The sequence below is a fragment of the Hakea prostrata genome, chromosome 3, assembly GCF_041222555.1.
Source record: "Hakea prostrata isolate BN-2017 chromosome 3, UWA_Hpros_2, whole genome shotgun sequence".
NCBI lineage: Eukaryota > Viridiplantae > Streptophyta > Magnoliopsida > Proteales > Proteaceae > Hakea > Hakea prostrata.
In genome coordinates this window covers 18740982-18754070 of record NC_142602.1, presented here as the reverse complement: position 1 = coordinate 18754070, position 13089 = coordinate 18740982, and the positions used below count along the sequence as shown (strand labels likewise).

The 13089-nt window shown below is 39.8% G+C and overlaps 1 protein-coding gene across 2 annotated transcripts in view; it reads left to right on the top strand.

The window, feature by feature from the left end:
- The window catches only part of LOC149021371 (coiled-coil protein), a 75011-nt gene that overhangs the window by 14711 nt on the left and 47211 nt on the right, over positions 1-13089 (top strand). The window contains exons 6-7 of one of the 2 annotated variants that reach the window (XM_089149609.1): positions 4070-4129; positions 4287-4376. In XM_089149609.1, coding sequence (XP_089005735.1) covers positions 4070-4129; positions 4287-4376 — 150 coding nt within the window. Of the gene's footprint in view, positions 1-4064; positions 4130-4286; positions 4377-13089 lie in introns of both variants that reach the window. The other variant, XM_089149610.1, reaches the window with a different exon arrangement.

The window sequence follows — 13089 nt, the reverse complement described above, 5'->3', positions numbered from 1 at the left end:
GCACTTAATTTTACATGAGAGTTCTTTTGTTTGGGTTAGAAGATTAGAAGATAGGTTTGATTTGATTCGAGTTCAGTATTAGATGTCGGAATACTTTTGTTTTTGAATGATTTTTTAATAAATATGACTGTAGTTCAAATAATGGAGCAATTGAATATGAAATAGATAATTGATTTGGGTGTGCTTAAGTGGCTTGTGATTGTATGCTCTCTCCCTCCCTTCCCATCTTTTTTTTTCTTTTTCCTCTTCCTTCTTCTCTTGTTCCTCCCTGTCCTCCCTGTTGATTAGTAACTTGTGCAGTTCACACCTGTTGGCTGTATGCATGAATGATCCAGTAACCAGGTCTCTCTACGATGTTCATTAAGTTTTTCATGATTGTGGTTGGATCTCCCCTTTTCTTTCCCTTTCTTTCTAGCTTTGTGGCTTGTGTGAGAGTTTCCCTACCTAATGTGACTATAGCCTTAGGGCGCTGTATTGCTTTAACACTATCTGAAGCCAGTTGTGACCTGCAGTGTCGCTGCAGGAATGACTACGCAATCTTATAGAACGTCAAATATAGAATTCTTAACTGATATAGATGAAAACCAAGTGATAAGATACATCAAATAACTTAAATTGTTTAGAATTCTATCCGTATCGGTAGTTCAATACTCAATTCCTTTGATTGATGTTGTTTTGTTGTTGTAGACGAGCTAAGGACTCTAGAAGTGTTGCAGGTGAAAATCCAACAATATTCAGGCCAAAAATCCTGCAAAAGTGATGGAGGAAGCTGCTGTCGAGAGTAGAGACTGAGAGCACCGAGATTAAGTTGAGGCGAGATTGGAATCTCATCTCAACTTTTGATCGAGACTCTGTAAAAAGGGGTTAACTCAACTGAGATCCCTAGTTGAACTGAGATCTCGAACCGACCGAGATCTTGGTTGAGTTGGGGTGATTTTTTAGCCTTGCACATGAACTCAACTTGACCTGATGAAAAGAATGAGATCTCGGCTGAAATATCGCCAGTTCTCGTACTCATGGTGGGAGATCTCGCTCTCGAGCGAGATCTCGCCACTAAGAAAAGGCGAGATCTCGACCGAGATGGCGAGATCTCGGTCGAGATCTCTCAAAAAAATGGCGTAGTCTCGGTGGCCCATCTCGGTGGGTTTAAGGCTTTGATTGGGCTGAAACTTGGTATTTAGCCTATTTAAGGCCTTTGAACACTTGGTGGCCTTAGATTTGTGAGAAATAACCTAACTAGTCTCCTAAGTCGCCCTTGTCGAACTGGTGCAAGGTTAGAATCTTAGAGAATAGAGGTAGAGGTAGAGACAACATGTAATGTAAAGAACTAAAGATATCAAGTAATTCAAGTTAATGAGTTATTATTTATCAACTATCAAGTATCAAATACAATAACATTACACATCAAGTATTCAAGTCAACAAGTGATCAAAGTTCAAACTATCAAAGATTCAAAGTAATAAATTGTTAAATGTCTTCAAATTTTACAACCATAAGAATTAAGAAGATTACAACTTCGACTTACAAGACTAAGAATTAGAAGATTACAACTTACAACTTACAAGACTAAGACTAAGGTATCACTCACTTGAAATATGCTTGATTGTTGTTGTAGATGGTAGATGATGTTGCTATGTTGAATCCCCAACAAATTCTGGTCAAATTCCGGCCAAAATCGAGTTTCCGGCCAATTTGGGCTTCCGGAGATAAGGCTCAAGAGGGGCGGGGAGCTGCCTGGGGGGGTTTTGAAGCCCCTAACTGTTGAAAAAGCGCGCTCGCTGCCGAGATCTCGCGAGATGGCGAGATCTCGAGATCTCGGGTCTCGTCTCGCTTTGCGCGAGATATCTCGGGGGTCTCCCACCATGACGTACTACATTGAGGGGTAACGTTGTAATGTGAGCTTTTGAGTTATTTGGGTTCATTTGTAATTCTACCATGTTATAGTGGCCTACCTGTAATTTTCTTACTTTTCTTATTATAAGTCGAAGAGTTTTTCACTTGGCAGATCTTACAAAAAGGTCCCCATGGTTGACACTGTCACTTGGTTGCTAAAGATTGAGGAGAGATTATTTCACACTCAATTAAAAAGTGAAATTTAAACAATAAAGTGAAATTACTTTTATACCTAAACCTAACCCAACCCTATTCTCAAAGTTGAACCGTACAGGTGGGTTAAGGGGGAAGCCCTTCACTGATTTTCTTCTTTCCTTTCTCCTATCACTGAACAAAAACTCCTAACAAACTCAAACAGCAAGCACCACTGCCAGGAAATGAAGGGCCCTGCTGGAGACCTCCCACCACAGCCTCTTCTTACGGTGCAAACTCTGACTTCTCTCCCATCTTCTTTTTCTCTTTAATCACATTCAAGAACCGCAGACTATATAAACACAGATGCCATAAATTTTTTTTGTCTCTCAAACCGTTATTAGGTCTTGGTTTGCATTTGGCTCAAGCTATAAGAGAATGGAGGAAGAAGATGAGAAGAAGGAAACCACTAATGGGAACAGTGAGATGGATTTTAAAAAATCAAGCCCACTTGCAGGGTTTTTCCCAATTCAACAGTATTATTATTATTATTATTATTATTATTTTTCTGTTTTTCCCCTTCTCCAGAAAGAGAAGATGTGGAGAACAACACCGTAAATACTGATTCCAGGGGAATATTGATTTCTGTTCTGGGGTCTGGGTTCAAAGGTGTAACAGGGCTCAGAACAAGCCCAAGAAAATCAAGCAGAACAAGCCCAAGAAAATCAAGCAGAACAAGCCCAAGAAAATCAAGCAGACTTGCGATCTCTGTTTTCCTCAGTGAAAACTTAGAATTCACCATCGCAGCTTTCCAAATCACAGCTTGTTAGGGTTCATAGTTTATCCAACTTCTCAATCTTCATTGCTTTACAAATCTGATATACAACAACAACAAGAAGAAGTCTTGTCCCAACTAAATGGGTCGGCTACATGGATTCTTGCCTTCCAATCAGTTCTATTTGAGGCCATGCTAGATACAAGGCCTAAGCTATGCATATCCTTTCTCACCATGTCTCTTAAGGTTATCTTAGGTCTGCCCCAAGCTCTTCTAGTTCCTTCAATCTTATGAATCTGATATAAAAAACAAAAAAAAAAAAAGTATGGGAGCAATCAATTGGCTAGATTAGAAGTAACTTTAAAGGAACTCAAGCAAATTAGGTTTCCCAGTCATTAGATCGCCTCCTTATTTAATTCCAAGTTTCAATTTTTTTGTGGACTTGTTACATTTTTGCTCGGTGGTAGAAGAGAGGAAGGAATCCTTTCGCCAACTTCTATCTGTATGTTTCAATTTTAAAAATAGGGTTTAAGTTAATAGGCATTTGGGTCATTTTAACACACAAGCGGCATTTTGGTTATATTAAAAAATTTATTTTGAGTTTCAATCATTATGTGTAAATCGTCCTTATTGGTGCCTTGTGGGGAACCTTTTTGTAAGGTTTGCCAAGTCACCCAGGCGGGTGAGGGTGTGGAGGGTGCTCCACTAGTTTCGGTGCAAAGTCAAGGGGTTGCATGTAAAAGATTCTAAATAGAACGTTGTTATGCTCTCTATAGATGCAACTCATTATTTTCCTCACTCTTTCTTGTCCTACAATTTTGTTTCAGTTTCTGCCACTCAATTCTTTGATTTGAGTTATTTATTGTTTGAGTGGGCCCACAGGTGACCCTTTTTATTCGTTCGCTTCCCCCTCTGAGCATGTAACTTGCATTTCGAGGAACAAGTGGATCCATGAAGTGCTAGAGTTGAGGCTGTCTGTAGGAAAATAGGACTAGTTCCTATTAGCTGCATATGTTTATTCTGAAGCTCTCTGTTGTGTCTAGTCAATGATACTGAAGAAATGTAGGTGGGAGAGAGTGGTTTTCTGCTGTATTTTATTTTCTTTGCTTTTCACCTGCATTTATTATAATTCAATCTTCACTGTGATTGCCAAAAAAAGGAAATATTTGATTTTCTGGTTCGAGTTGTTCTTAGTTTAGTTATGCATTTCAATACATGGAACTTATGTTTAAATATGAGATGTTTGATACTTATTTTTGGCCAGTGAAGGGGATGCAACTGGTGAGGGAACTAGAGCAAGATTTGAAGGTTGCAAATGTCATTTGCATGGTAAGCAGGAGTCTGCATCTAAATTTTGTGATAATCCCTTGAAGTAAAGATGGCTTGGAACAATTTTATATTTATCAGGTGCTAGTTTATTTGTCCTTGCTGGATTTCTTCCTAGAGCTATCAGTTATTTTATTGCCATTGATGTGCTATTTTGCAGAATGGTAGAAGGAATCTTACCTCTGCAATGAATGAAGTATCAAGAGATCTTGTTGTCACTTCATATGCCAGAAAAAAACAAGCGCTTCTGGTACTTCTCTTGAAATCCTAAAATTTGTTGACCTTACGTCACATATAGTGATGGTTATAAAAATAGAGTACTTTATCCTTTATGCACCATTTGGCATCTGCCTAGATTTGATTCAAGAAAAGTGGATGCATCTGGCTTTATATCATTTGTCCAGTGAGTGGTTAGTAGTCATTACGACATTAATCTATATGCTCATATTTCCATTTTGATCATGAACCATCTTCTAGAAGATTCAGAGATTAGCTATATTTTGCTAATCTCTGTGATTAGAAATCCTCTTAAGTTGATAGCTGGTCACTGTATCCCATTCTTTTTTTTTTTTTTAATTGGAGAATAATAAACAAGAGGCTGATTCTAAGAACCCTTAAACAGGGGGAAGGAAGCTCCTACCAAGAAAGGCATACCCTTCTACCCATCATTCCATATACAAGTGATTCCTCTGTTACAGTCCAAAGTAGGTCTGCAACTTAGCATGCTTTCTGATTAGGTCCATCTTCTCAAAAGAGAAATCCCCATGGTTCCATATCAGCTCTCTATCCACCAGCTGCACGCCAGTCAGAGAATCTGCTGGCTGGTTTTGCTCTCTCCACGCATGGACTACCTCTTTTTGGCTGAGTATAAAGACCGCACTAAGGATTTCTCCTTCAACGCCTTGAACCTTCCATGGCCCTTGTGTCCTTCCATTTATGATGTCAACCGCCAATTCAGAGTCTGATCTAATGGACATCTCCTGCAATCCTTTTTCAATGCAGTGTTGAACTCCTCTTTACATGGCAAGCTTCTCCATAACCGGCACCGATAACTCCTTCCCTCTTCCTCCATATGCCATAACTAGTCCCCCTCATCTTCACTGATCAGCTTCTCATGGGTTGACAGCTTTCATCTTGTAGAAAAAATGTTATTCGCTTGTTATGGTAAGCCGTTATCTGGAGAAAATGTCTTTTCCACATTCCTTACTTCGTCACCTCGCCATTCGTCAGAAAAGGCGCCTCTAGATCCTTTTAGGGTTTCTTGATTTTGAATTTGGGGACAGGCTGCACTTCTTTATGTTATTTTCCTTATTTAGTTGACCTTTAATACATTTGGAGGGAAAGGAATGGAAAGTTTACTAAAAGACATGGAGCACAAGTTGTGGTATCTACATGGAAGTAATGGCATTAATAGATGATAGGTCCTACTTCCTAGGATGAGCAAAGGTTGGTTGAGGTCAATGTGCCATGAAAGCAAACAAATAATTTTGTGATGATAGTTATGTGGAGCTGGTTTTTCTGTATCAGGAAATGTATCAAGAATTTAGAGTGCAAAATTCCTGTATCAGTGGAACATAATCTGTTTAGCTTACATCAAATGACCTAGTTTTGTAACTTTTCTTGCATATTAGTACCACTTTGGTGACTCAAAATTTTGCTTGAATTCATTAGTTTAATAATGTTCATTCTTTTCTTTTCCTGGACAAGTGCTTCTCAATCATTGCTCCATATTACGTTTCATTGGAGTTGCACTTTTCATGTTCATCTGAAAACCAGCCACTGCCTAGGGTATATGATGCATAAGTCTTCTAAGCTTTTTCTGATATCTGGTTTATTTAGTTTGTCATTGATATGGCTTACAATTATGACACATGTTTTGTGATTCGTATATGAATTTAGGCTGCAGATTCGACACCAAAGAAGACCATTTTGTGAGAAATCAACCTAGGGTTGATAGGTACATGTGTTGGGATTATATTGGTTGAATTCCCCTTGTAATTGGCCAACTTAATGGTCCTCAAACATGGGTTCTTGAGTTAAGAAAACTCCATATTTAGTTTATTAACTGGTCCAATCTAAGTGAGATTAGTAGAGAATTTTTCCATTATATTTGTGTAATTAGACTAGGACTTTTATTTTGTTTTAGAATTCCATAAAAGGAGTTTTATTTGTTTTAAAATTCCTCTAAAAGTGCTTTATTTGTTTTAGAATTCCTTAAAAAAAGGTTGGATGGTAGATAGGATTAGGTAGGATATTATCATAGAATTCCTAAATCACAGCCTAACAAACTCTTCCTTCATCCAAAAACGTTACAAAGAGGTTGATTAAAATCAGCCAAAGCTGGTTTGGTTTTACAGGACGCTGGTGTACTGCTGTGCTGCTTGGTTACCCAATCAAGAGGTACATCACTCTATACATCATAGATCAGACCTTGAACACTAGGGAGCTGTCAGTCCTTCGGACCGAATTGGGCCAAGATCTCAGTGAGATACTTCTTTTTTTTCTTTTGGGGTGAACTTGAGGGCCCATTGAGGGGCATATAGTGGCTGTTCGGGCAGAAAGTTGCCACCCAGCCTATTTAAGGTCTTTTGAACTCAGCCTAAAATTTTAGAAAACGATTGTGAATGAGAATTCCATTTTGGGCCTTGAGTTGGAACTGCTATGCTGAAGTATACCCATAATAGACTCATACTCAACCACATCCCTCAGCATCTGAACAAAATTTGTTTTTTTTCCGAAAAAATTCTGTTTGGGGGCATAGAGTTACGTTCCTTGTAGATGAGCTTGCAAGTAGCTGTAATGAACTCGATGTGGTATAGGACACCTAAGAATCTCTAACTCTAGCTTCAAACAGCAAGAATTTAGCAAGAAAATCAACCAAATTTTGCAACTCTAGCTTTCAGTAACTTGATCGAGTTAGGGGGCTTTTATAACCTGAGTTGGGTCAAAATCTTGGTCCAACAACTGAGGTCTCGATCGAGTCTGGGACTCTAGGTAATTTGATTCACACATGATCTTTATAGTGAAAAGGCAAGACGTTTTGCGAGATCTTGACACATGAATTCATCTCACCATCTTGGAACCAATGTACGAAATTTTGCCGACATTGGCAAAACCACGACATTCGCTGAAATTTCGGCGACATTTGAGAAGGTTTCGGTGGGTATTTCTGGTTATTTTGGCTTAGATTTTGTTGTCCAGCTTAATTTGAGGCCAATAAACACATTGGGAGTGTTATTGTGGCCTAAATGCTATCCTAAGGTGGTAGAAGACGTGGCCTAAAATCTATTAACTTGAATTTAAACAAATGTAAAAATTCTAATGATGCAAGAGAACAAAGATATCTTCATTAACTTTCAAGAAAGAAGAGAAGTACTAAATTCTACTATTCATTATACAACTAGTCAAGTCAGGCGTATAGATACAACACAATTATACAAGTGTAGGCAAGTACATAGTAGTGATCCCATCATCTCAAATCTCAATGCCAAGTACTGTGCCTAGGTGGATCCATCTCGTCCTGACTCTCCGTCGTACTCATAGTGTACGTCATCCTCTCCCCAACCAATCTACATACTAGACCCATGTCATTCCATACTGATTGTTTTTCAAACAGTTTTGAACTGCAACTCTGTAGTAGCCATCTACCGCCTCCAAAAGAACTCTGACATAAGGGAAGTGAGAATATGGCCAAGGAAGGTGCTGCTAGTGCCTGTGAGTGAGCATAGGTGGGTCTATCTGCCATCCGAATATGACTTTGCAGTTGAGTTTGGCCTGGGGAGACCACGCTCATAACATCCATCATTGTGCCCATAGTGTGAACCACTGGAAGAGATACCTATACCCGTACTATAATGTCTATGAGTGGGAGGGACACCATAAAGATCAATAGCCTTATAAGTAGATGTGGAGCCTATAGACTCATGTCACTCATCCAAGCTCATGGATCCCATCGCTCCCGCCAAGCTGTCCACCAGATTCAAAGCTGAAGGATTTACAAAAGAACCGTACGATCCGTGTGTAATGGTGACATCATCGTAACCACCTTTTGTGCTGCTTCCCATGGCCCCTACCCTTTCAGCTGTAGGTTGTAGTATGACCATGCTAATACTCACTACTAGGATCTTGATCTTGGGTGGCATGTGTGAAATAAGATTCCCCAATGTATCTCACTGGGGGCTGCTGTGTCTCTAGTAATGGAATAGGTAAATGCTCTTAAATTCCTCCACCACCATGACCATCGTTATCATCCTTGCCAACACAACAACCATCATCATCATTAGATTCCCCCTAGTCACATTGGGAATGGGAGCGAGTGTGTCATCTGGATCATCGTTGCGCGTGCCTGGTGTCACCAGCCAATCCTCATCCACAGTAGCATCCCCACATCAGTAGCGTGCCTGGTGCGACCTCCTGTGCATGTGCTTGCGTATCTTGAGATGCCATGAAATCATCCTCATCAACCCCTGTAGCTCGAGCAAATTTTGGTCGGGCCTCCCTCCAGGCTTGTCCAACCCCGACTCACCCTTGTTCGATGACTAAATGAAGGGATCTTGCTCTTCTGCTTCCACCTTGAATATATCGTTAAAGTCAATGTCCTGTCAACTACTCTCAGCTTGTTCATTGGTGTGCTATATCTTTAACCTTATGTTGTAGTGGCAAAACACCAAATCGTTCAAGCGCTTTCTCCCCAACATGTTCCTCCTCTTGGAGTGGATCATGCTAAATGTACTCTAGTTCGTCTCGCACCCAGAGGCGAAGTGAGTTTGGGAGAGGATCCTGATCGCCAATCTCCTGAGGTTTGATGCACTCTTACTATAGGGAGTCCACCGACATTAAGTTAATACTTAACTTATAATATACTTATCTGTAATATGTAATAACCTGGATTAGCATTTTCTGGTCCCTTAATAGTAGCATCTGAGGCTCTGAGCTAAAGGACCCAAATGCGTCCTCTAAACACCTTTATCTACAATCATTTGTATTGATAGTTAGCTAAATTCTTTCAAAAATCAAATGCAAGTTGTAAGTCCGAAATCCCTACTATCTAAGCTCGATGTGGCAAAATTATTGGAGTTGTGGGTCTGTCTCCAACTTTGAAATCACTAGCATCATGGCATCGAGCAGGCTGTCCAACACTCCAACCCCAAATGTTCACTATACTGATACTTGGGGTTGAGATAATATGCTGCACAATTCACAAACTCATAGTTAGATTTAGGATTGAATGAATTACCAATACCTACAAGCTAACATGCAACAACCCACCATAATTACTTACCGACCCTATGCAACAGTTGCATAAGATGATCGGTCCATCGTTTATCAACAATCCTTAAGAAAACCTGGTGGCATTTGGGGTTTGTTCTCTCTATGGCAACCTTTATATGCTCAAGGGCTGTATACAGGTGGGGCATAGTGGGTCCCCTCAAGGAGGAGTCCACCATACACAAGACCTTTATGATGAGCTCCAAAGTCTGCAACAACCCCCACATTTTTCTAGAAATCATAAGATGAGATGGTGCCTTGTGCCTGACGCCTCCTCGAGGTACTGAATTATCACAAACATATTAAGTTAGTAGATGGTAGATAGTCATAGTATAATATTTTGTAAAATGAAATAGTAGATAGTTATCTTACTTGAATCCAACCCAATCAAACCACTCCTGGGATGCAAACATGGATCTTAGTCCCGACTTCTTCTCCTGCATACTGCTTAGGGTGACTAAATTCATTGCGAATCTTGTCAGACCGGGTTGCACCAAGTCGCATCTACATGAACGCCTCATCATGTCCAGAGAAGTGTTATGATTGGAAATGAAATTTGTTACTTGTCTAGCCTTATCCACTATGGTTTGGACAATGTTGAGCTTCCCAATGTCCTTTCAACATAAGGTCAATACAAATAAGCTGCACAGGCTGTCCAAGAAAGATGATAACTGGGTTAATTCATTAACACCTCACCCGCCTTCTTAAAGATGGAGCCATTGTTGTGACAATCAACATTCTTCTTCCCAACTTCATCTACCACATCTTGTAGGAGACCAAGTATATATCTGTGGTCTTTCACATGACTAGTAACATCCATAGATCTTAAGAAAACTGTTTTTCTATCATAGTACTCCATGAAGTTGATGATAGACTTTTTTCGTTGGATTGGTCCATCCATAAGAAATAATGGTGCATCCATACGTATCCATATTGTCAATGTACTGCTGCAGCTCATCCTTCTTCTCCTGTAGGATGGTGGTCATCAACTCTTTAGGGGTGGGATCCTCGTATTCAAGATCTGTATCTACAATAGTATCAATCATGTGCTTGTAGTATAGATCCTAGGCTGTGTTTGCTAGAATGGAATTGTAGAGCATCCACTTTGCCACTACCGTTTTAATCTTTTTACCCATACCTTTCCATGCTTCTGTTATCTTGGGCTGCTTGCCCCCTTCCTCCTGAAAACTTCAGGATATTGCTCTAGGATCGGGTCCCCACGACGTGGATAATCACATGGTGTTGGATCTGCTGAGGAGTGGCCATTTGACTCTGTGATCTACTAAACATGCCATATATACCATCCCTCCCCCTAGATCCAAATGCTCTAGCCCCAAATCCATATGCTCTTTCCCTTGCAGCCTTGGAGGGACTAGCTTCTGTAGCTCTAGCTTTGGCCCTGTCTTGCTCCTGATAGTGCATCCCCCTGCTTTGCCATGGCTTGCCTCAAGTTCTCCTTTTGACCTTTCCCCACATTAATGGGATCAACATCCCGATTAGAATAAGAATCTAAATCGACTTTGTATGATGACGGTCCGCGCACCGCATCATCTAGTGCTCTTCTCCTCTTTCTTCTTCCCCTTTGCTCTTTCTAACTCCCTGATTGCCTTCACTACATTTGGATGAACCTTTGTGCATGTGACCGCATCCTTCAGACTCCTAGTGATGTGAGCCTTGAACTTGCTAATGCCACCCGAGTTTTAACTTCTTGCCACATAAATTACATTTTTTTTTGTTTCTTTTTTGATTAATAGCCACAAATTACTGCCATACTGGGTCAACCTTCCCTCCTATTGCCTGTCTTTATGGCTCTTCCTGTGGCTATGGGTGTCCTTGGCCCTGTTGTTCGCCCTATGAACCACCTCCCCTTTGACTCACTAATAGACATGATAATTATTGCATCCAAAATGATTGCATAAGTCATTGAACGACACCAAATTAATTTTTTCTTGACAAAGAAACAATCATGTTCCTAGTTAGCAAATTGTCCCTTGCCCATGTTTTTTTTTAATATAAAATGAAAATTTCAAAATTTTTCGGTAATAAAATAAGCTGATTGTATCAAAGCCGGCGATGAAACCATATGGGCAGCACTTCAAATACACATATATAGCTATTCCATAATTTTCAAAACCCTTTTCTTTATTTTTTTCATAATTATCTATATTTTTTTTATAAATATTTAGTAACTTTTGAAAAAAATAAAATAATTATTTATTGGGTGAAAAAATATTTCGACTCCATGAGTCTGTAGATCAACCCATGGAATCCACATGTGTTTATTCAATCACCATACAAGACATATATCATGTGAAAAGAATGCATTTTTAGTGTAGGAAAATACAATTTTTGATGCCCGAAAAGAATAAAATAAATTACTTTGCGAAAAAAATTCGGACACAGTGAATTTGTAGATCAGCCACGGTGTTCAACCTTTATTCATATTCATCCAACAACATTCTAGCATACATTTTGTAAAAAATTAGTTTGGAGAATAGTGGTTACCTCTGAGATGAAAAACTCTAGGATCTGTGTGAAACGCCGCTTGATTGATGCAAATAATGCAATTGCTGGTGAGAATCAAGCAAAGAGCAGCCCCAGATGTCGAAGATCGATGAAGAAATAGCAAGAATCAAGAAATTTTAGGAGAGATGCTTTGGAGAAGAAAACTGAACTTTTGCTGAAATGGGGCGAAAGTTCAATTTGACTTGGTTTAAGTAGGTTACATTCTCCATTTTCTCATCAATAAATTGAATTATGCACAATATATTGCCCAACGATCAATATTTTGACTGTTAGGTGATATATAGGTCAAATGTCTCCAATAAATCAACGACATTTTGGATGTCGGTGTTCAGTTAGGTGTTTCGTGTTTGTACTTACTGACGTAGCGATATTTTGGTGAGTTTTGCCGATATATCGGCAAATTTTCATACCACGCTTGGAACATCGAGATATCTTACAAGTTCCTGTTTTATGGGATCCCATTGGACTCACTTCATCAAACATTACTTCCATGTACTCCCTTGTGATCCCAATTTTAGTTGCTTGTTGTATCCCTCCCCCCCATTGTTATTTATGTCTAACTTTATTATTTGGAATGTTATAGGCCTTAATTCTATTGCCAAGCAAGGGGAGGTCAAGAAATTCCTCTTGGATTCTAAAGCTCCCCTATGTGCCCTTCTCGAGATCCATGTTCAACAAGAAAACTCCCATCGGATTGCCCAATTCTTAGCCCCCACTTGGTCTTTTCTATCCAATTACTCCTATTACCCAAATGGCTGAATCTGGGTGCTTTGGGATTCAGCTTTGATCAACATCTCCCTCATTGATTCCTCCTCCCAATTCATTCACCTCTTCGTCTCTTTTCCCAATGCTCCTACCAATTTCTTTTTCACCATTGTCTATGGATTCAATAGAGCCTCTGAGCGTGCCCCTTTGTGGGACTCTTTTCGATCTATTTCTCCTTATTGTGAGAGTTATCGTTGGGGTGTTGGAGGGGATTTTAACATTGTCAGATTTTCCCATGAGCGAGTTGGTGGCTGCTCCCCCAATCCTGTTGCAGACTTGTAGTTGAGGATTTTAATTCTTGTCTCGATGACTCTAGTCTCACTGATCTCTGTTGGTCGGGCCATTCTCTTTCGTGGCATAATCGTCGTATTGGTGAGGATAGAATCGTATCGAAACTTGACCGC